We start from the raw sequence: 24,188 nt of genomic DNA, 5'->3' as shown, positions 1-24,188 counted from the left end.
GTGGACGAGATACCGGGACGTACTGCGTTGATTGTTCTTGATATCATTACTAACCCTGGAGTGATTGTCAGAGAGAGACCTTATAGGCTCCCGGAGGCAAAGAAAGCAGAAGTAGAGTTGGAAATTAGACGAATGCTAGAATTAGGGGTTATTGAGGAGAGTCATAGCCCTTGGTCTAGTCCAATTGTCTTAGTTTCTAAACCTGATGGGTCGTGGAGGTTTTGTAATGACTTTCGACGACTTAATCAGGTCTCTAAATTTGATGCGTATCCCATGCCGCGGGTGGATGATTTACTTGATCGGTTGGGGAACGCTCAATTCCTAACTACTCTTGACATGACGAAAGGGTATTGGCAAATTCCCTTAGTGGACTTTTTAGTACACCCAGTGGACATTGGCAATACAGGGTCCTTCCTTTTGGCTTGCACGGGGCACCAGCTACCTTCCAACGTCTGGTAGATACACTGCTACGGACCCACAATTCATATAGTGCTGCCTACTTAGATGATGTGGTCATTTATTCCAGCACGTGGAAGGATCATGTATGGCAGGTTAAAACAATACTCTCCAAGCTAGCGTCTGCTGGTCTTCAAATTAATCCGAAGAAATGTTTTTTTGGATTAAGAGAAGCCAAATATTTGGGCTACCTAGTAGGAGGGGGTGTTGTTAAACCACAATGTTCCAAAATTGATGCCATTCTTAATTGGCCCCGTCCGATGAATAAGCGGCAGGTACAAGCATTTTTGGGATTGGCAGGTTACTATCGTCGTTTTGTACCGCATTTCTCAGAAGTTGCTGTGCCCTTATCTAATTTAACAAGGAAACGAGCACCTTTAAAAGTGGTATGGGATAATTCGGTTGAGAAAGCATTCAGTGACTTAAAATTGGCCCTTACTTCAGCACCTGTTTTAAGATCTCCTGATTTTTCTGTTCCTTTCATCCTCCAGACCGACGCATCGGCCACAGGTTTGGGTGCCGTGCTGAGCCAATGCGTTGATGGTGCTGGACACCCTGTTATGTACCTGAGCCGGAAACTGCTGGACCGGGAGACCAAGTATGCTGCGTGGGCGAAGCCTTGGCGATTTAAGTGGGCTGTCACGTCTTTCAGGTACTACCTACTGGGGCGTGAGTTTACTCTGGTGATGGATCATGCTGCTTTACAGTGGATGTCCCTTAATCGGGAGTCTAAACCTTGCATCACTAGGTGGTTTTTGAATCTTCAGCCTTATCATTTCAGTGTCATTTATCGTAAGGGTTCCTTGCAGGCTAACGCAGATGCTCTCTCTCATGTCCACGACCTCTCGGTGCAGGTCGCCCGACCCGAGTGGTCTGGGCTGGGGGGATCATGTCACACGTGCAATTAGGAGGCAGTCAAAGAGCCTAAAGGTGAGTGAAACATCGCGAGATAGAGGGTTGTCACGTGGTACTTACCTGAATCTCTTTTGCTCAACAGAAAGCCTGAAGAAAAATAATTCCTCCACATCCAGATTCCAAAATGGCCGCGACGACGTCACTTCCGGCCCACCAAGATGACGTCACTTCCGGCTCCATCAATCCACCTCATTTCCGTCCCATCATGATGACATTGTTTCCGGTTCCTGTTTTCAACGTCACTTCTTGCCAACCATTTCCTGTCCCATAATCCTTTTCCTGTATAAATTCGCCATTTTGACTCATGAAAACTGTTCATTGTTTGTTCAGAGACTTTGAATCACTCTTTTCTTTAATTGTCTGGACGACCATATATGGGGATGGTCCCCAAAACTTTGTTTTGTATTGTGTTAACTTTCTTTTGAAGAAGAATAACTATCACAATATATATATATATATATATATATATATATTTTTTTTTCTGCGACAATATATATCAGAGCCCAAGTCTATACATGTTGCATTAAGGAGATGGCAAGGCATCACAGGTTAAGGGATGCTGTCACAAGTAGCCAAGTAACCTAGGCCAATCAAGTTTAGGATTTGTGAGGAAATTCAAGCAGACACAGAAAACATTTATGGACAGGAAGAGAAGGCACATACTTCACACAGACAACACCTACTTCATGAAATCTTTAATGGAGAAATACAATAACCCTGTTAAATCAATCACCAGTTTGACATCTTCACGGAATTTAACATCATAGCAGTCCCTTTTAGTTTTATTTGTATTACTTGTAATTGAAAATCATTTTTTTAGTTAGTCATCTCCTACAATAGAAACATTTTGAACAATAATTTGAGATAAAATATTATTTGCTCACAAAAATGCAGTTTGAAAACACCATATCATATGTATTGAAAAGTTACTTTTAATTTAATTAAGTTTGTCTCCTATGTTTACATTTTGAATTTAATGTGTAATTACAGCTTTTAGGTATGTCACACATAGGCAAATGTAGTTAATTACCAACAAAAGTCAAATTTCCAATAATCAACACAGACTTAACACCAACATTTACAAAACCTCAATCATCTGATTGTTCTACTTGTTTGTTCAGATTTGCACTCATTTACCTATCAAAAAAGGCAATGCCACTTTATTGTTTCATCAGCTCTGTGTACATTTGTACTTCAAATAGCAAATCAATGAGCTCAGCATTTTATAATATCAGTTATAATGGTAATGGACTTTGTGTTATCATAATGTGTTTTTAATCAAATTGAAATTGTTCTGTTTAAATATGTAAATTTACTGCACTACTTAGCAATTTGATGATAATTGATTGCAACTGCGGATTTGTCCACATCCTCCAAGCCTTTACTCAGTGAAGAATGTTGTAAAAAAATAAAAAATTAAAGTCAAATATAGCTTCATTGTTGTTTATGGATTTGGAGTCAATTAGATGTCTAAAATTATCTGAAGTATCTAAAAGAATTCTAATAGATAGTAGGGGACGCAGTAGCTTGTACATAATTCGAGTTTATAATATAGTATTAAAAGCATTTTAAACTTAAGAATCTTATTTGAATTTTATGCTTTTTGGAATGATTTCATATAAAACAACATTTGGAAAAGTTCAGGCAAGCATGACTTAAGGTATTGAAGGAGGAGCTGAAAGCTGTTCTGAGGAAGTGTGAATTTATATATGGATTTACTCAATGCTGAGTCAGAGCTTTGAATTACAATATCTAAATTCACATCAGAACAGAAGAGATTTTTTTTCTTATTACAAACTCAAAAATGACATTAAGATAGCTTCATGAAGTATTCTGTACAATCTCAAATTATTCTAATGAAAGAAAATGACAGGACATTATAAATAAAAGCTTCGGAAGCATTTAACTCTTTAAATCATTTCTCATAATTCTTCCAGCTTATGATACAAACAGTAAATCAATAGAAAGAAATTGTAAAATATAAAAAACAAAAGAATAAATCAAAATTCAGTCTTATCAATTTTTCATTTTGTCCATTCATGCTTTTAGAAGGCAAGATTATTATATTTTTTGTTTTTGCCAGTCAATGACTGAAACTTCAAAAGTAAAAAAGCCTTTATTATTTTAAAACAATTCAAAAAGTTTCATTTTTAAATAATATATAATATTATTTTGATAAACTGTACTCAAAATTACTGCAACAGTCATTCTAGTTTACTATAGTCTACTATGTTAAAATTATACACTACATAATACATTTGCAAAATTATTATTTTTATCAAATATATAATATATAATTACATATATTACAATCAAAGACTCATTGTCTTTTAAATACTTTTCCTAATTAGTTCACCTCATGTTTGTCTTTCATATTGAAAGAAATTGGCTTAATTTTTGTTCTAAATAAATATTTATGAAAACCTTCACGTATTTCCTTAGTTCTCAGTCCATAGATGATGGGATTTAAAGCTGGAGGTACTATAAGATACAAAACACTCAACAATATTTTAATGTACTGAGGAAAGCTCTGCCCAAATCTATTAGTTAAAAAACTAAAGAGGCCACTTGAATAACAGTAGAGTATGATAAATAAATGAGAGCCACAAGTATTAAATGCCTTGTGTTTGGCTGCCTTTGAGCCCAGCTTCAAGACAGCTTTGAGAATTTTTACATAAGTGAATGCAATAAAAATTAAATCTGTTCCAATTATCAGGAAGGCAACAAAAAGCCCATAAGAACTGTTTAATGTTATGTCGGTGCATGCCAGTTTTGCCACTGCAATGTGGTAACAATAGCAATGACTGACATTAGTGAGTGAACAGTAAGGTAACCTTGATGCCAAGATTGCTATCACTCCAGTTAAAATGAGACATCTTATAAGAAGAGCAGTTAAAATTTTTACAATTGATGTAGCTGTTAACAGTGAAGTATAATGTAATGGACGGTATATAGCAACATACCTGTCATAAGCCATAACTGCCAGAATAGATGATTCAAGTCCAGAAAAAAAGTCAACAAGGAACATTTGCAGAAAGCAGGCTTGAAAGGAAATAACGTGGATTTTAAACAACATTACATTTAACATTTCAGGTAATACGGATGTGCTTAAACCCAAATCTACTACTGCCAGAACGCAAAGGAAAACATACATAGGCATGTGTAAATTTTCCTCATGTTTAACAATGAATATAATGGTTACATTGCCTAAAATGGCTATAAGATACATAATAGTAAATGGAATGGACAACCAATAATGATAGTCTTCCAATCCAGGAAATCCAATCAAAAAAAAGTCAGGGGTAGCTGAAGAAATGTTGTATGTTGTATGCATCTCTTTACTTTCTGTAAATTAAAAACAGCATTATATATATATATATATATATATATATATATATATATATATATATATACTGTATATGTATATATATATATATATATATAAGAGAGACAGAGAGAGATTTACATATTGTATAACTAAATAATACAATTTAACCTACAACTGCAGGAATATATTCAGTAGAATATTAAGAACAACTTTAACTTATTTTTATCATGTCTTGGATTATTGTCTAATATCTTTCATTTGATGTAAGTTTTCAATATTGTTTGATTTTCTGGTACTCACCAACATGCTCTTTGTCCAGCTCAAATACACCTTCATGCAGAAAGTGTTTTCTCTTTACATGTAGAGTATGTTGATTTATTATGAGAAGTACACTCAAAGGATTTCTATAATTAAGCCTCTTGTAAGATAAAGTATTTCCAGAAGCAATTAGCCTGAGTTGCAAACTTTGCCTGTTGTGATCAAGATTTCTAATAAAAACTGCATTTTTCCCAGTTCTTAGTAATCCTATATTATGTGACCCTTTTTTAGTGTCATTTATATTTTTGGTAACTAAGCTTTTAGTCTTAATATAGCATTTTAGCTTATTTAATGATATAATGAAAACAGAGTACTGATAACATAATCTGCCACACTGGGGCAATTGCTGTGTGTTCTGTGAATTAAGTTCAACATTTCTGAATTTTGTAGCTTTAAATATCTTCCCCATCCTTACAGGTATATTATCTTTTTTTAAATAGAAATAATCAGGGATTTCTTTAACATCTTTCTGCTTGACATTTAGTTATTTTTTACAGCAAGTTATATAAATATAATGTTGATATGGTATTAGTAAGATGGAAACAAGGGAACATTGTGGGCAAAGCCTTTTTGTTCATTCCTAAGTGAGCATTAAACCTTCTGCATATTACTTGTACAGTACATTCCTTTTGTGATAATTACTTCTTGTGCTAGAGTGATCCACTAGATATTTCATTGTTGATATCTAAAAAATAATATTATTTAAAATATGTATTCATAATTTAATAAACATTAAATTTCATGGACACTGTCAGACATGTGAGCTTATGGAGTGTTTAACAAGTTTATATTGGATGAATAGGGGGAAGGAAAATAGTATGACACCACCACTAAAATTTGTTGAATTTGCTGAGTGTTTGTTTCTTTGTTTTTGCAGCAAACTGCAAATCAGCTTACATGTGGTACAGATGTGGCCCTCAAGGTGGCATAACTCATCTCCTTCCAAAAAGTTCAATATCTCATATGTCTTGAATTGTACTGGTCTAATTATTGTTACTTATTGGGTTTAAATTACCATATATACTCCACGGATAAGTTCTCCTGCGGATAAGTCGGGACTTGATTTTACCACATAATGTCTGGCATTTTATAATGTCAGTCATATAAGTCAAATGTGAAAAACTCACCCTATTGGTCCAAGAGATTATGATATGCTAACGCCCACCTGAGAGAGTAACCAGAGAGCACACTGCCATTTTTTTCTGCTCCTAACTCTCTCTCTCTCTCTCTCTCTCTGTCTTATGCTTATGTGACCAAGCGCTAATTCCCGAACTATTTTGAAACGACGTTTGCGCTGTTTTATGTTTTTTGTATCTTACACCTTCATAAACCTTTATCGCAAGGGCATCCCTTATCTACAATGGAGTGTTTGATCAGGAGGAAATATGAAGCTTGTTTTAAGTTAAACGTAGTTGATGTAGCGAAAAAATTGGCAACTGTGCTGCTGCAACCAAATTCGATGCATCTGAGAAACTGGTGCAAGATTGGAGGAGGCAAGTAAAAAAAAATTTTAAGGGTCGAATTTTTGAACAGGCATATAAGTAGGTGGCTGATTTTATGATTGATTTTTCGGGTTTCAAGACCTGACTTATACATGAGTATATATGGAATGTGTATTTTATATTTTATAGTTTTTTGCTAATTTTAAATGATTATTTTTATTTTATTACTTATGTTATTTATTTTGCTTTTTTATGTGAAGTTATAAATATGTTCTATCTCTTTAGAAGTTCTGTTGTTCCATATTGGCTCCTAGACTTTCTGACTAGCAGGCCCCAGTCTGTCAGGACTGGTAATAAGATTTCAGCCACCATTATAAATAAAAAGCATAGTGTTTGTGATCAATTGGGATGATTTTTGGGAAAGGTCTGGATTTTTCAAAAGAGATGGTCTTCATCCTAACTAATGGGGAGCTTATGTATTATCCCAAAATATGGCAGCAAAACTGCCTGGTTGACTGATTAGAGCACCATCTAGGCCGCAGTCATGTGATCTAAAAGCACAGGCTGTTGTTTATCCCACCTGTTACTTTCCTGAAGCTGTTACCCATAATCCCTGTTGTGGGACATCCAGTAAATTTAATCTTGATGCAAGCTTTAAATTACTTGATAACCAAAAAATAAGGTGTATAATTAGACCAAGGGATAAAACCAAACCCTCCACCAGGGGCATCTGTAATAGAAATTTACTTCAAATTAAAACAAAAAATATATCACCAATTCAGAAAGAGGCATGCAGTCCTAAATGCTGCTTATTGAACATTCACTCTCTTGGCAGTAAAGCTGTTTTGGTAAATGATCCATCCATCCATTTTCCAACCCGCTGAATCCGAACACAGGGTCACGGGGGTCTGCTGGAGCCAATCCCAGCCAACACAGGGCACAAGGCAGGCACCAATCCCGGGCAGGGTGCCAACCCACCTCAGGACACATACAAACACCAAGCACACACTAGGGCCAATTTAGAATCGCCAATCCACCTAACCTGCACGTCTTTGGACTGTGGGAGGAAATCGGAGCACCTGGGGGAAACCCACGCAGACACGGGGAGAACATGCAAACTCCATGCAGGGAGGACCCAGGAAGTGAACCTGGGTCTCCTAACTGCGAGCCAGCAGCTCTACCACTGTGCCACTGTGCCACCCTAAATGATATTATATTAAGTACAAAATCTGATCTGTGTCTTCTCACTGAAACCTGGCTTAGTAAATGTGACACTGTTCCCCTAGCTGAGGCATCACCAGATGGATACTCGTTCCTTCATAAGTCTAGAGATTCTGGTCGAGGAGGAGGCCTTGGAATTATTCATTGTGACAAAATGCAAATCACTTGTAAAAATTTAGGCAACTTTACACCCTTTGAGGTATTCATTTTAAATATTAAAACAGATTCCAACACAATTATAGTGCTAGTCTACAGACCACCAGGGCCATATTCATTATTCATGTCTGAATTTAGCAACCTTCTATCTGATTTGGCTATAAATTATGATCACGTAGTACTGATGGGGTATTTTATTGTACACATTGATGTGGAAACTGACACTTTTAGCAAATGTTATACTTATTTTTTAAATTCAGTAGGATTTTGTCAGATTGTCAAAGGTCCAACTTATAATCATAAACACACATTAGATTTAATTATAACTTACAAAGTTGAAATTCATAATTTAAATATTACTCCATTAAATGAAGTTATTTCCAATCACTACTTAATTACATTTGATTTAGTCCTGCCCTTGTCAATGCAGTGCGACATCTAGATTGTAATTCTGCTTCAAAATGTATAGATACTTTGAGTAAATAGAGTGTAATTGTGGAAAACCATTTAGATCAGTTAACATCAAATGTAAACGTGGAAAACAATTTAGATCAGCTAACATCACATTATAATGTGATCTTGAGAGATGCTCTGGACGTAGTGGCTCCCCTTAAAAACAAAAGTGATCAAACCACATGGAAACTCTCCCTGGTTTAATGAAAACACTTGAGCTCTTAAATTAGAGTGTTGAAAACTGGAGCGCAGATGGTCTTTCAAATTGCATGGACAGAGAGTGTTAAAAAATATAAAAAAGTTCTCTTTAAAGCTCGCTCAGAAAACTATTCTACAATAATAGATAGCAATAATAAAAATCCCCGGGTACTGTTTAGAATAGTTGCTAAATTAATAAATGGGAATTCAGATCTACAATGCAAAATGCCAACAGATATTAGCAGTACAGACTTTATGAACGTCTTCAATGAGAAAATGAAAAATATAAGATCCCAGATCTCAGCATCACAATACAAACTGCATACTAGCTTAGCAGATCTTGCCTCACATTGTATTAAGCACTTCAGTAATTTTAAACATGTAACTGTAATTTCTAAAATGAAACCCACTACTTGTTCCCTAGATCCAGTGCTAACAAAACTAGTAAAAAGTGCAATGGATGTTCTTACAGCGCCTATTGTAAACATTATCAGTAGTTCATTATTGCATGGCACAGTACCTGATGCACTAAAAGTGTCAGTCATTAAACCATTACTTAAAAAGTCAGACCTAGACCTACACATACTAAATAAATATAGGCCTCTTTCAAATTTACCCTTTATCTCTAAAATACTAGAAAAAGTAGCCACCAATCAGCTTCAGTCACATTTTACTCATTACAATTTGTTTGAGAAACTAGCAGAATACCCGCGCTTCGCAGCGGAGAAGTAGTGTGTTAAAGAAGTTATGAAAAAGACAAGGAAACATTTTAAAAATAACGTAAGAGGATTGTTAATGTAATTGTTTTGTCATTGTCATGAGTGTTGCTGGCATATATATATATATATCTATACTAATAAAAGGCAAAGCCCTCACTCACTCACTCATTCACTCACTCACTCACTCACTCACTCACTCACTCACTGACTCATCACTAATTCTCCAACTTCCCTTGTGGGTGGAAGGCTGAAATTTGGCAGGTTCATTCCTTACAGCTTCCTTACAAAAGTTGGGCAGGTTTTATATCGAAATTCTACGCGTAATGGTCATAACTGGAAGCAGTTTTTCTCCATTTACTGTAATGGAGATGAGCTTGAACACCGTGGGGGCGGAGTTTCGTGTGACATCATCACGCCTCCCACGTAATCACGCAGTACATAGAAAACCAGGAAGACCTCCAAAAAGCGCTGAAGAAAACATGCATTATATAATTGAGAAGGCAGCGAAACAATAAGAAGCGAGCGAGTGACATATACAACCATATTCATGAGTTCTGCTACTTCGGAAACAAAGCATGATGTAAACCTACACTTTAAATTAAGTTCATAGACAGGCTGCCGCTGGCGTTTGTAATTTAGTGCCTGCCCATATAAGGCCGTCCGTCAGCGGCAATCCAATAGCAAACTGCCACGGGTAAATATTCACGGGTGAAGGACTGTGCTTATGGAGAGGAAGATGAGATGGTCAGGGTGGTGTTTGACACAAACTCAGCGAAACTGCGAGAGAAAGTTTTAAGTGCCAGGACTAAGGTAACATTAAATACAGCCATGGACATAGCACGAGATGGCACCAGCACAGCTGGGAACCTTCGATGCATGTACACCGAGCGGCTCACGTGAACTGGCGCAGTGCACAGATAAAAGCAACAGTTCCAAAGAGCTGAACAAAACCAATTACCCAATTGAAAAGGCAGCAAAAATATGAAGCGTCTGATACATACAAGCATATTCATAAATCCAGCTACTGCGGAAACAAAGCACACGTTGGAAAAAGTCAATGTCCCGCTAAAGGAAGACAGTGTAAAAAACCCGTGCATGCAGTGTGTCAGGTCTCAGATAAAGAAGAAGACGAGCTGTTTATTGATGCAGTAAGAAACGAATCGATGAATGAAACCTGTCATCTTTACAACGATTGACAAACACGGAATGTAACTTGAACACAACACATCCTACAAATACGAACCTGATTGAAAGAAATAATGATAATCAAATCCTTGATGACAGCAACACTCAGTAACACTCACAAAACAAATACTGTATATTGACAGTCATGTTACGTTATTTTTAAAATGTTCCCTTTTCTTTTCTAGCTTTTTAACACACTACTTCTCGCTGCGATCGCGGTATATATATATGTATATATATATCCCGATCTACATACTCGAATAATGGATACTTTATTCGCCATCAATGATTGTTTTGGTAAAGCCATACTCAGTGTATTCATTAGATGAACGGTAAAAAAGTAAGAGAGAGGGGAGGATGACTTATTGAGGCATGCAGGCTGTAGTGCGTGTCAACTCTATCTGAATTGCGCGATCACATTTGAAAAAATATCTTTTCAAGTTCTATTTAGTCCATATGTGTCAAACTCAAGGGCCGGGCCACATCCGCCCGGCATGTAATTATATCCGCCCGAGATCATTTTATATACTGTATTATTGTTATTAATGGCCCGGTATATGAAGCGCTGGTAACACAATAAACTACAGATCCCATAATGCAGCGCTTCAGCTGCCTTGCCAACTTACCGCGTTAATCAAGTCTAGCTTATGATGCTGCAAGTTACTGCGAAGCTAGCTCACACGATGCTGAAGAGAAAAGTTGATTCTGAAAATAGAGCCTTTAAAAACCGATGGGAGGCTGAGTATATGTTTACTGAACCCGTGTGTCTCATTTGTGGAGCTAATGTGGCTGTAATTACAGAATTTAATCTAAGACGGCACTATGAGACAAAACATCAGGGTAACCTGAATGCAATGCAGAAGATACAGAAAGCAGAATAATTAAATAAGAATCTGACACTTCAGCGGACTTTTTACCCGTGCACAATCACAAAGTGATTTCAAGTGAAGCTGCTTTTATGGGAGACACAAATGCACCAGTGCACCTTGCCCCACTTTCCCTGTTGCCAAGTAATGTTAAACCAAGTCGTCACTACGGTGTTCCCAAATACGCACTTTGCTGATAAACTGAGCGCACTGAGTTTGCACGGCGCTTTGGTGACTTTGAAGAACAAAAAAAGTCCGTCTACATGCGGCTCGAACCTTGTGCATGTTTGGTAGCACATATCTGTGTGAGAAGCTCTTCTCAGTGATAAAGACTAACAAAACAGCACACAGGAGTCGCCTCACTGATGAGCACCTGCAATCCATCCTGAGAATCTCCACAACACAGAACCTCACACCAAACAGAAACGAACCTGTGGCCAAAAAAAGATGCCAGGCGTCCAGCTCTAAAATGACATATGAGCAAAGACAACTGAATGATTTGATTTGTTATTGCTGAAAGGAACACATTTTATTTATATTTCCAGGTTTTGTTATGCAGCATGTTCATATTTGAATTTGTATAATTTTGACAGGATATATTTTATGGAGAGCAAAATCTTTTGGGATATTTAAAATCTAAGTTTATTTTTTATATAAAATTACATAAGAGTAAAGAAATTTGATTGTTTGTTCTTTTAACGTTTACTTTATTTCTAACTTGTATAATTTAGACAGGATATATTTTTATGGAGAGCAAAATATTATAAGTTGTTTAAGGTTTGAGTTGATTTATTCACGAATAATATTCCTGTCTGTTTTTACCATTCCTACCAAAGATATTTCTGTCGACTAAATAAAAATTCCTTCTATTTAAAATTTAAATAGAACTTGAACAAATACGATAGTTCATAATATCCACGCAGACTTGCACGTAAGAGCGGAGTCATCCGTTTTAACAAGCAGCGTATTGCACTGATCTGAAATAGCTGTGTGTGTATATATGTAGATATGTATGTATATGTATATATATGTTTATATATGTGTGTGTGTATGTATGTATATATATATATGTATTTGTGTGTATGTATGTATGTGTGTATGCATATGTATGTGTATATATGTAGATATATATGTATGTATATATGTGTATATATATGTGTATATGTATAGATATGTATATATATATGTTTATGTGTTTGTGTGTAAATATATATATATATATATATATATATATATAAATAAACAACAACACTCATCACTCACAACAGTGACAAAACAATTACATTGACAATCATGTTACGTTATTTTCAAAATGTTTCCTTTTCTTTTTCATTGCTTCTTTAACACACTACTTCTCCTATGAAGCTGGTATTTTGCTAGTATATTTATATATATACACACAAAACACACACACACACATATATAAACATATATATACACATCATATATATATATATATATACACACATACATATATATACACATATATACACACATATATACACATATACATATCTACATATATACTGTATATACACATATATATACAAATCTACATATATATATTAGGGGTGGGATTCGATTAAAAAAATTAATCCAATTAATTAGAGGCTGTGTAAGAATTAATCTTGATTAATCGTTTGTAATCGCACACGTAAATTTGCCCCAAATCGCAAATGTTTTTTTTTTTATTTAAAAGGGTTTTAGTGGGCGACAGAATCAAATAATAGACATGGACATGAATATTGTAAACTCAAGCTGTTTTAATTTCTTAAAAAAAATGGTTTTAAACTGCATTTGAATTGAAAACAGAAACAAAAATATCATCCCTGGTTAAAATTGGGCAGACTTAAAAATAAAGTGGTAGTTTAAGTACTTTAAGTACATTTTCAGAATGGTATTGTCTTTAAATAATAATAACCAAAATGTCAACATAAAGTGCACTTTTTCTACTTAAAAAAATAAGGTAGAAACATAAAAGGTAATTTGACCAACTTAATCTTTAAACTCTGAGTAACCTTAGCCAAAATTATTTTGTACATTAGGCTAAAACAGTGTGATCATTTAACATTTTGTAATTAGATGTAATTAGAATTAGAAGTCCAATGATCCCCAGTAAGAGCCACAAAGTCCGCTTTCTGTAATGCATCTAATTTTGCTTGCTTTTCAGTGTGCACAAAACCATGCTTTTATCAAGGCTTCGCTCGGGTAGTCGTTTGAAATGAAATTTTCCTCCGATCAGTCGTAGGAACGCGCTTTATTCCGACTCTAACATTTTTGTAGCTGTGATGTGTGCATCAATGTAATCGATGTACTAGTAAATTATGCATTGACAAAAGTTCCCCTTTGCTTGGAATTGAAATGTGATTAAATGCGTTTATTTTTTTTAACGCGTTATGGAGTACATGCATCGAAGCTTCTCAGCTGTGCTTGTGTTAAGAAAAGGAAATATTTTAAAAAATAACGTAACATGATTCTGTGTTAACCGCATATTTTTTCATATGTCCCAAACCAAGGAGATGCGAGGGTAAAATGAATCGGCAAGCACGCGTACATACTCAGTGCATCCCCTCTCGGGAATCGAACCTCGGCGCTAGAGGCAAAGTCTCTACAATTGCGCCACGGTGTGTGGCTTGTCTATTTGAGAGTATGTAGATTGGGATATATATATATATATATATTTGCAGCGGAGAAGTAGTGTGTTAAAGAAGTTATGAAAAAAAAAGGGAACATTTTAAAAATAACGTAACATGAATGTCAATATACAGTAATTGTTTTGTGAGTGTTATTGAGTGTTGCTGTCATCAAGGATTTGATTATCATTATTTCTTTCAATCAGGGTCGTATTTGTATGATGTGTTGTGTTCAAGTTACATTCCGTGTTCGTCAATCGTTGTAAAGATAAGAGGTTTCATTCATCGATTCGTTTCTTACTGCATCAATAAACAGCTCGTCTTCCTCTTTATCTGAGATGTGACACACTGCATGCATGGGTTTTTTTTTTTAACACTGTCTTCCTTTAGCGGGACATTGACTTTTTCCACCGTGTGCTTTGTTTCCACAATAGCTGCACTTATGAATATGCTTGTATGTATCAGACGCTTCATATTTTTTTGCTGCCTTCTCAATTCTGTAATTCTAGTTTTTGTTCAGCACTCTTTTGAACTGTTGCTTTTTGTCTGTGCACTGCGTCAGTTCACGTGAGCCGCTTGGTGTTCTTGTATCAAAGGTTCCCAGCTGTGCTGGTGCCATCTCGTGTGATGTCCATGGCTGTATGTAATGTCAGCTAAGACCCGGCGCTTAAAAGTTTCTCTCACAGTTTCGCTGAGTTTGTGCCAAACACCACCCTGACCATCTCATCTTCCTCTGCATAAGCACAGTCCTTCACGCGTGAATATTTAGCGGCAGTGTTTCTATTGGATTGCCGCTGATGGACGGCCTTATATGGGCAGGCAGTAAATTACAAACGCCAGCGGCAGCCTGTCTATGAACTTAATTTAAAGTTTAGGTTTACACCGTGCTTTGTTTCCGAAGTGGCAGCACTCATGAATATGGTTGTATATGTCAGTCGTTCGCTTCTTATTGTTTCGTTGCCTTCTCAATTATATAATGCATGTTTTCTTCAGCGTTTTTTTTAGGTCTTCCTGGTTTTCTACGCACTGCGTTGATAGTCAGTTCACGTGATTACGTGTGAGGCGTGATGATGTCACATGAAACTCCGCCCCCCCATGGCTTTCGAGCTCAACTCCATTACAGTAAATGGAGAAAAATACCTTCCAGTTATGACCATTACACGTAGAATTTCGAAATGAAACCTGCCCAACTTTTGTAAGTAAGCTGTGAGGAATGAGCCTGCCAAATTTCAGCCTTCTACCCACACGGGAACTTGGAGAATTAGTGATGAGTCAGTGAGTGAGTGAGTGAGTGAGTGAGTGAGTGAGTGAGTGAGTGAGTCAGTCAGTCAGTCAGTCAGTGAGGGCTTTGCCTTTTATTAGTATAGATTATAGTCTGGTTTCCGCACTGATCATAGTACAGAAACGGTACTAATGCGGGTTGTAAATGACATTCTGATATCCTCTGATGAAGGAAACTTAACTATAATTATGTTGTTAGACTTACGCGCAGCTTTTGACACCATTGACCATTCTATTTTACTGCATAGGCTAGAAAATAATGTTGGGCTTACAGGCACTGTGCTCGCTTGGTTTAGTTATTTATCAAATCGATTCCAATATGTACAGAAGTGTGCTGACAGTACTCCATCATTATGCACAGAAGTAAGATATGGTGTCCTGCAGGGCTCAGTACTGGGACCTTTACTGTTTTCACTTTAGATGCTTCCACTGGGATCTATCATTAGGAAACATCATGTTAATTTTCACTCGTATGCTGATGACGCCCAGTTATACCTTTCATTTAGATCAAATGAAGTTTCTTCAATGTTGTCTTTAAGTAGTTGTGTTAGTGAATTAAAGGAGTGAATGGATGAGAACTACTTGTCTTTAAACACAGATAAAACAGATGTTAATTGTTGAAGGAATGACGCTGATCACAACAATATTTTGTCAATATTTAAGCTCAATTGGAATTACTGTTAATTTTGCTGAATCAGCCCGCAATCTAGGAGTTATTTTTGACTCTAGCATGTCATTTAAAGTGCATATTACAAAGTTGTCCAAATAATGTTTCTTCCATCTTAAAAATGTTGGGAAATGAAGGCGCTTTCTAAATAAACAGGATTCTAAGAAATTAATTCATGCATTTATTTCTAGTAGGATTAACTACTGCAATGCAGTGTTCACTGGATGTTCAAACTATTCTTTATACAGCCTCCAGCTAATCCAAAGACAAAAAGAAAATATAGTCACATAGCTCCAGTCCTAGTTTAGGGCAGATTTCAAAATCCTCCTTTTAACATATACAGTAATCCCTCGCTATATCGCGGTTCGACTTTCGTGGCTTCACTCTATCGCAGATTTTTTATGTAAGCATATCTAAATATAAAACACGGATTTTTCGCTGCTTCGCGGGTTCTGCGGACAATGGGTCTTTTTACTTCCTATACATGCTTCCTCAGTTGGTTTGCCCAGTTGATTTCATACAAGGGACACTATTGGCGGATGGCTGAGAAGCTAACCAATCAGAGCACGCAGTTAAGTTCCTGTGTGCTGAATGGCTCAGTGATGGAGCGCCGAATTCGATTCCGTGGCGTTAACCAGGAAGTCTTGTCTCGCTCATTAAGCATCAACGTGTTTCGCTGTGTAAAGAGTTAACTTTTGTGCTCTTTTGTGTTTATCTTTGTGCATAGTCAAGACCTTCATTATGGCTTCAAAACGATCTGCTCCTGCTACTGCTTCAATGAGGCTATGATTTTTTTTATTTAAAAAGTAGGAAAGGAATATAAGATCTACGGCTGCAGTGTCCTTTTAACCAGGGTGCAAAACGAGTTGTAAGTGGATGTAATAAGGCAGTAGTCTGGATGGAATCTGCTTTAGGGATTGGGATTGAAGACTGCCAGAAGAAGAACAGCGGCGGTGCTACACAGTCGCCTGAAGAGGCTCCTTTAGAAGAGTTGTAGCACTCTCCTTTGTTGTTCAGGAAAATTAAACTCATTGTTATCGGACAAGTCATCGTGTCATTGTTGGTGAGTAACCATAATTAATTTTCTACTTACAGTACTTAGTACATGTATGTACGTTTAGTGTCACTGTACGCACATTTTACTGTATACAATTTTTCTTGCATTGTATGTATTTATTGTATGTATTTATTGCTGGTGGCCTGTCTGTCGTAATAGCTGTAACATATGTGATATAGGAGACACTCGATATCTTTAAAATAATATTTAAGTTTTACTGTATATAAACAGTGTGTTTACATACATAATTTCAATGAATCTGACCTAATATCTAAGAGAATGCAAAGGGTTTATGCTGTATAACTGTGCAGGAAATATTTATAAACAGTGTGGGAGAGTTCATAAGGACTTAAAATATATAAAAATAACCATACAAACATATAGTTTCTACTTCGCAGATTTTCACCTATCGCGGGGAGTTCTGGAATGTTACCCCCACGATTGAGGAGGGATTACTGTAAAGCATTAAATGCCCAAGGTCCGGCTTACTTGTCTGAACTTATCATGACTTACAAAGCAGAGCGCACATTAAGATCTCAAGATGCCGGCCGGCCTGATTCCAAGGATTTATAAAATAACAGTGGGAGGTCGAGCTTTTAGTTACAGGGCCCCTAAACTATGGAATGGTCTGCCTGCTACTATAAGAGATGCCCCTTCGGTCTTAGCTTTTAAATCCCAGCTGAAGACTCACTACTTCAGTTTAGCATATTCTGACTTGAGCTGCTGATTAACTGTAATACTGCATCTCTGTTGTTAGTCATTAGCACTAAAACATACATAACATAATAGTTATAATTTTTTACTAAGCTTCACCTATTCTGTTTTTCTTCTCGGTACACAAATGTGGCACTTGGTGCCATGGTCCACCTGCCAAGTTGTTTTCGCTGCCTAAGGTAAAGTCATCCATAATGGAGTACTGCAGGTATCGTGGGGTAGAGGGGTCCTTTCATCGAATTGGCTGGCCCAGCACTGTTCATTTGTGGAATGGCCAATAGGGGAGGCAGGTTTATGGATGAGGTCTCCAGGACTCTAAACAAATCCAAATCATATTATGTGATATTATCTACTGTTAAATTCTGCTCCATACTGACCCCCTTGTATTTGACACCCACTGAATGCCCAACCTACCTGGAAAGGGGTCTCTCTTTGAACTGCCTTTCCCAAGGTTTTTTCCATTTTTTCCATACAAGGTTTTTTTTCGGGAGTTTTTTCTTGTCTTCTTAGAGAATCAAGGCTGGGGGGCTGTCAAGAGGCAGGGCCTGTTAAAGCCCATTGCGGCACTTCTTGTGTGATTTTGGGCTATACAAAAAATAAATTGTATTCTATCGTAGTGTAACAGTTCCCAAAAAATGAAATCTGTCAACTTAATGACTGTAGGCCAATCGCTTTGACCTCCGTGGTTATGAAAGTATTTGAATGTCTCATGCCTTCCTACTTAAAGTCCATCACTGCCCCTCTCCTTGATCCACTTTAGTCGCTTATAGGGCAAATCGCTCAGTGGAGGACATAGTTAATTTTTGCCTCCACTGCATTCTTCAGCTCCTGGACTTGCCTAAGACCTACGTGAGGTTCTTGTTTGTGGATTTCTGCTCAGCCTACAATACCATTTTACCCTATGGTGTCTGCCAGGTGGATTATGAGTTTCCTGACAGGTAGGAAGCAGTATGTGAGACTGGGCCCCCATTTGTCGAATCCAATGCCAATTAGCATAGGCTCTCCTCAGGCTGTGTTCTTTCACCTCTTCTGTTTTTACTTCATACAAATAACTGTAGATCCATGGACAAATCTGTAACAATCCTGAAGTTTGCAGATGACACCACTGTAGTGGGTCTCATTTCTAAAAATAATGTGTTTTCCTATCAAAGAGTGGTGGACTGTCTTGTAGAATGGTGTTCCTATAACATCTTGGAGCTCAATGCTTTTAAGGCAGTAAAAAATGAGGATTGACTTCCACCAACAAGTATCTCAGCTGAGAAATCCTCATTGGTCTGCTCCTGCAAAGCAGGACCTTCTGATGCACGTGAGCACACAAACTCATGTGTTACCATGTTAGGGGAGCCATTCTTTTTCTTGTGGTTCCCCTTTCTATTCTGGGGTGCAATGATGGTCTGCGTCTCTCTGCCGGAATAAGAAAGACTCAACACTGTCTGCACCCCTTTGTCTTGCATGTAACTGTCGCCAGGTAAGGGTTTCTGGTGTTGGCATTACCGAGCCAGTCCCTCTCATTCCCCGCCGGGTGATCATTCATCACGACCTAGTCAATTGCTGGAACCCCTCCTACTCAACACCATTCAGAACCATCCTGGGTTAATTTGCATTAGGTTCCCGTATTTTGTACGGTACAGGTGAAATATTGCCACATCTACTGAGGTGGAGCGTCCTGTGCCGAGCCAACTTAGATACTAGTCCACCATCTTCAGCGGAGTTTTGGCTGTCGTCTCCAAACCTCAGATAATTTTGCTCAAAGTAACTGTAATAAAGAGTGCACCCTCTAGCATCACAGACACAAATATTTCGTTTGGTGGAGGACTCATGCTTTGGTCTTCCCTCCCCGCCGGCCGCTATCCAGGTGACATGGGCCTCTCCAATACATGCTCAGTTGGGCGCTCTGGAAGGTCAAAGGAATTGGAGTTCTGAGAGTTGGCAACAAGCCAGATGGGATGTGCTTGCCTCACTTCACTGGCAGACACCTTACCCACCCCCATGACTCCTTACCTGTTCTGTGGAGTGTGGTTCAGACACTCACCACTACCTCCTCCTCCTGTTGCAGAGTCCTGCCTGTCAGACGAGGATCTAGGAAATGTAAAGGACCAGCATCTGACCTTTTCATCCCATATGTCTTTGGGGCGGTCATTGCATCCCTCTTTTGCAAGAAGCGTGGTGAGGCCGCTGTCAGACAAGTCTTCTGAACCCACATGGGCATTGTCCTCTTCGGAGACGTACATCAGCCACAGCTAGGCATTTGGGCTTTCTTCCTCTAGGAGGTAAGGATATAAAATTTTCCCAGGCACTTGACATACCTTAACTTCACCAACACTGCATCTCCCAGTACTCTGCCGTTGAACTTCTCACTTCCCACACTGAGCTCCTTTTCAATGGCGATGCCACCTACTTGACTCCTGACTTCCTTAGCGCTCATCTGGGTCCTCTTTTTTCCATAATGGGTGGGAGCGGCATTTCGGTCCACTTCTTTGAGCAGTCTGCATATTATGTGCGCACTTTGCTCTGTGTGTCAGTGTTGGCCGACAACAAATTTTTATAAACAAGTCTCCTGCCTATAGACAGCCAGGAAGTCCCATCTGGGATGCCACTTGTGAAGACCCGGGGGCGCACAGCTCCCCAAACACCCAACACAACAGGCACAAGTGTCTGCACACAGACGTTTATTATTTACATTGGGAAGCACTTTCCTTCGATCCCCACAGGAATGCACAGTAAAATTAAGAACCAAAGGTACAATGCACCACAGCACTTTTTTTCTCCTTCCTCCTTATCTCCCTCTCTTCTCCCTATTCTTCTTCTTCTTCTTCTACTCCTCCTCCACAGGCAAGCTTCATCGCCTCCTCCTGAAAACATTTTCGGTCTGTTTTTAATGGATTATTTATTGATTGACTTTTAGAAGCACTGCACTTGTTTTGAACCCTTTGGATTTGTTTTGTTCATTTTAATAAAAGCACTGTTTGAACTTTGCACCTTCCCCTTGCTTTGTTTGGTGTCCTCATTGTCCAGCTCATCCAGTTGCATTACCAGCAGTGTCGGGTTCAAAGGGCTGCCAAAGGAGAGATGGAAACATGGAGCAAGATCTATATCGTCACAGACCTACGTATAGATAATGCCTTGGAAGGAAACCTGATAAGTAATCTGTTAAGAACACAAAAACTTGTTAAAGCTACAGAGGTAGGTTCAATTGCATCAAACCATTAAACAAGGTTCAAGATACTAATTTGCAATTGGAATTTTAAAGACATTTCAGATATAGTTACATTTACTAGACAACAGGATGACTACAAGGAGTTATATTCACTTTTGGACATTTGTGACACATTTTATGCCTTGAGTGCTGACAGTGAAATAGGATTTAGTCTAATGAACACTATAGAATCAAAATCTAGAAATCATTTCTTGCTGACCATTTGAAAACCTTAATAAGAATTAAACTATTTAAATTCTATGCAGTCTGTTTATGTTCATAGATTGTATAACATATGAAGGACAGAAAAGGTCAGAAGAGAAACTTTTTGAATAGTCAGTAAAAATTTATTTTATAAAAAAAAGTATCAATTCAGTTTATTTTTCAATATACTGTATTTAGCATTGAATGTGCAATACAGTAAATAATAACGTGTGACAATTTTTTGTGCTATATAAAGACACACATTGCTAATACCAATTTAGATTTTAGAACTTGTTCCTCACACAGCACATGTGCCAGGCCATTCCTTAGAGGGAACATTAATTCCAGGCCAAAAAAACTGGCCAGCCCCCACTGGTCATTTTACCTAACATAGATGTTCTTTAGTAGTTCTTTATTTTTTATTTGTTTTTTCTTTTACACTTCATGTTAGAATATTTGACACAATGGGTCTTGTGGCAAGTTGGGGTATTATCTTTTATCGAAAAATGTTACATAGTTCATATAGTTACTTTTTTTGAGTCACCTTGTGCAACAGTCCTGTAAGCAGGTCCTCCAACTTGCAGGGAAAACTTTTTTTTTTTCTTTGCTCCCTGCCTTTAGAGAAAGTAGTTATAATGACAAGGTATTTTGGGAGCATGGACTATTAACTATATAAATTTTAATAAATTTCATACTTTAATATAAATAATAATAAAATTCCTTCAAATAATAATAATAAAACTCCTTCACATTAACAAGCATAATACCAAGAACCTGGCAGACTTTTCTTTAGTTTATAATAAAATATTATTAGGTTAAAATTAGCATTTTAATTAACATGGTGCTAAAAAAAACTGAGATTTTTCATTAGTTTTATTTTAGTAAAACATTTGCCTTTTATCCTCAGTCTAACTTTTTTATATTTCTAATAGATAAATCAAAAATACCAGCTGTAAAATTTGACCAAATGGCACGTTCTATAACATCTTAATTTGGAAACTACCACACAGAAGCCTAGCTTGTTATTATTTGTTAAAAAAAACAAACACACAAAATGTATAAGAAACATACAGCAGTCTATACCTTTGAGTAAAATGGCAGGAACATGACTTGTTCCTGTAACTTTTAACATACATATGATATTAAAAAGTTTCTTTTATTGGATGGAAGAACTTCCCTTTATTTTACACAACTAAACTATATCACATAACAGCAGCAGAATGAATTTAACAAACAAATGTACTGTACATTACTGAAAATAAGCGACACGTGTTTATTAAGATTAAACAATAAATCTCATTAGCTGACGTTCCTTGGAAGTTTAGTCATGGCAGCCGCTAAATTAATTCCACAGAGAACGCAGCATTATAAAGGATGAAACTATATGCTTCTCATATAGTAAATACATATATAGCAGCTTGTATGGTAGTAGTAAAGCATGCAAGCAGAATCGACGAAGTCCCTTCATTTCGTAAAGTGTGCCTTCACCTTTAATGATACCCCGCCGTGTTAAAGTAAGAGAAGATTTAATGGCTTTCAATTAGCGTATGCAATCCGACGAAAGGAAACACTGAGCGGTACATATCATATAAGGATCACCTGCAGGGATTATTATAGACATTAGGGTGAGTGAGTTAGCATGGCGGTTGACTGGCCCCGTCCACAAAGCGCTGCCGATAATTTGATTACGTGAGGATAATTATGTTTAGTTTTTTAATGTTTGTGTTGAAAACTTAATTCTTAAGAAAAAAAGGTAATTTGTCGTCATTCGGATATTCTATTACACTATTACTTTTTTCTATTAATATTTAAGGTTTCACTTCAATATGTTTTTTTTTTTTCTTATTTCCAGGAAGGAAAGCAATGCCTCCCACAAATTTATCATTTGCTACTCCAGACTTTGTTTTGATGGGATTTCCAGGATTAGAGGCATATCATGTATGGTTGTCTGTTCCATTCCTTGTTATGTACTCTGTAGCAGTTGTGGGCAATATTATAATATTATGCGTAGTTAAACTTGAAGAAAGTCTCCACACCCCGATGTTTGCCTTTCTTTGTGTTCTGGCACTGATCGATTTAGGTCTATGCACTTCTACAATTCCTAAAATGTTGCAGATGTTCTGGCTCCGAGCTAACGTGATTTCTTTTCAAGCTTGTTTTGTTCAAATGTTTTTGATTCACTTCCTATCATCGTTAGAATCCTCGACATTAGCAGTTATGGCATACGACCGCTATGTTGCGATATACAACCCTTTGCGTTACACTACGATATTTACAAATGCATATATTGTTAAAATTGTTGCAGTACTTTTCGTGAGGGGCTTTATATTAACGGGCGTGGCTCCTCTCTTAGCTTCCCGACTGCCTTTCTGTTCATCCACGCTCATCTCTCATTGCTTCTGTGACCATATGGCTGTAGTCAAACTGGCATGTGCAGACATTACTCTTAACAGTTATTACGGACTTGCTGTTGCATTCTTTATAATTGGTACGGATCTATTTTTTATTATTTTCACCTATGTAATGATCATGAGAGCTGTACTAAAATTGGCATCAAAAACAGCTCGTCTCAAGGCGTTCAATACTTGTGGTTCACATTTACTTGTTATACTTTATTTCTATACAACCATGTTATTTTCTTTTATCACATACAGATTTGGTCAAAGTGTTGCTGCTCATGTTCATATTACGTTTACTGTGTTGTATATTTTGGTGCCGCCGATGTTAAATCCAGTGATCTACGGTGTAAGAACTAAAGAAATACGGGAAGGTTTCCTGAAGCACCTTTTTGGGAAAAAGATTAAGTCTAAAACTTAGCATTTAAATAATTAAAGATTATTAAAGATAAATCATGCACCTTACGTAAATGAAACCTAAGGGTTTACATTTAGTTTGCTTATTTACAAAAGTATTGCTAATTTCCTCAGAACACATTTTAAAGTTCAGCATAAACGTATTTTTAGCATTTCTAAGTGCATGTGGTAACTTACTCTCTATGAAAAAACTACATTCGCTGTGTCCCACAAAGGTAAAACGACTGATTCTCATTTATAAATTCATACTTTAAAACTTCAAAGGCAAGGACGTCATTTATAGCAAATTATTATTATTTGTATATGTTATAATTTCTGGTAAGTGAGAGACCACATAATTTACACATTACCATGAAAAGCTATAGG

At 37.0% G+C, this 24,188-nt stretch overlaps 2 protein-coding genes across 2 annotated transcripts; one reads left to right on the top strand and one right to left on the bottom strand.

Annotated features, from left to right (window-relative positions):
- Nucleotides 1-3,718: 3,718 nt before the first annotated feature.
- Nucleotides 3,719-4,705, bottom strand: LOC120524548 (olfactory receptor 52E4-like). The gene has a single exon (XM_039746384.1). The coding sequence runs from the start codon at nt 4,703-4,705 to the stop codon at nt 3,719-3,721; it is 987 nt and encodes a 328-aa protein (XP_039602318.1).
- An 18,167-nt stretch (nt 4,706-22,872) lies between these two features.
- On the top strand, nt 22,873-23,826 carry LOC120524547 (olfactory receptor 52E4-like). The gene has a single exon (XM_039746383.1). The coding sequence runs from the start codon at nt 22,873-22,875 to the stop codon at nt 23,824-23,826; it is 954 nt and encodes a 317-aa protein (XP_039602317.1).
- Nucleotides 23,827-24,188: the final 362 nt, after the last annotated feature.

This window comes from Polypterus senegalus, chromosome 2 (genome assembly GCF_016835505.1).
Source record: "Polypterus senegalus isolate Bchr_013 chromosome 2, ASM1683550v1, whole genome shotgun sequence".
In the NCBI taxonomy this organism is placed as follows: domain Eukaryota; kingdom Metazoa; phylum Chordata; class Cladistia; order Polypteriformes; family Polypteridae; genus Polypterus; species Polypterus senegalus.
Note: the sequence above shows the minus strand (reverse complement) of the source record. Positions and strands in the feature narration are given on the sequence as shown.

Coding starts and splice junctions, on each gene's coding strand:
- LOC120524548 (XM_039746384.1), bottom strand. CDS start 4,705: ATGCATACAACATACAACATTTCTTCAGCTACCCCTGACTTTTTTTTG.
- LOC120524547 (XM_039746383.1), top strand. CDS start 22,873: ATGCCTCCCACAAATTTATCATTTGCTACTCCAGACTTTGTTTTGATG.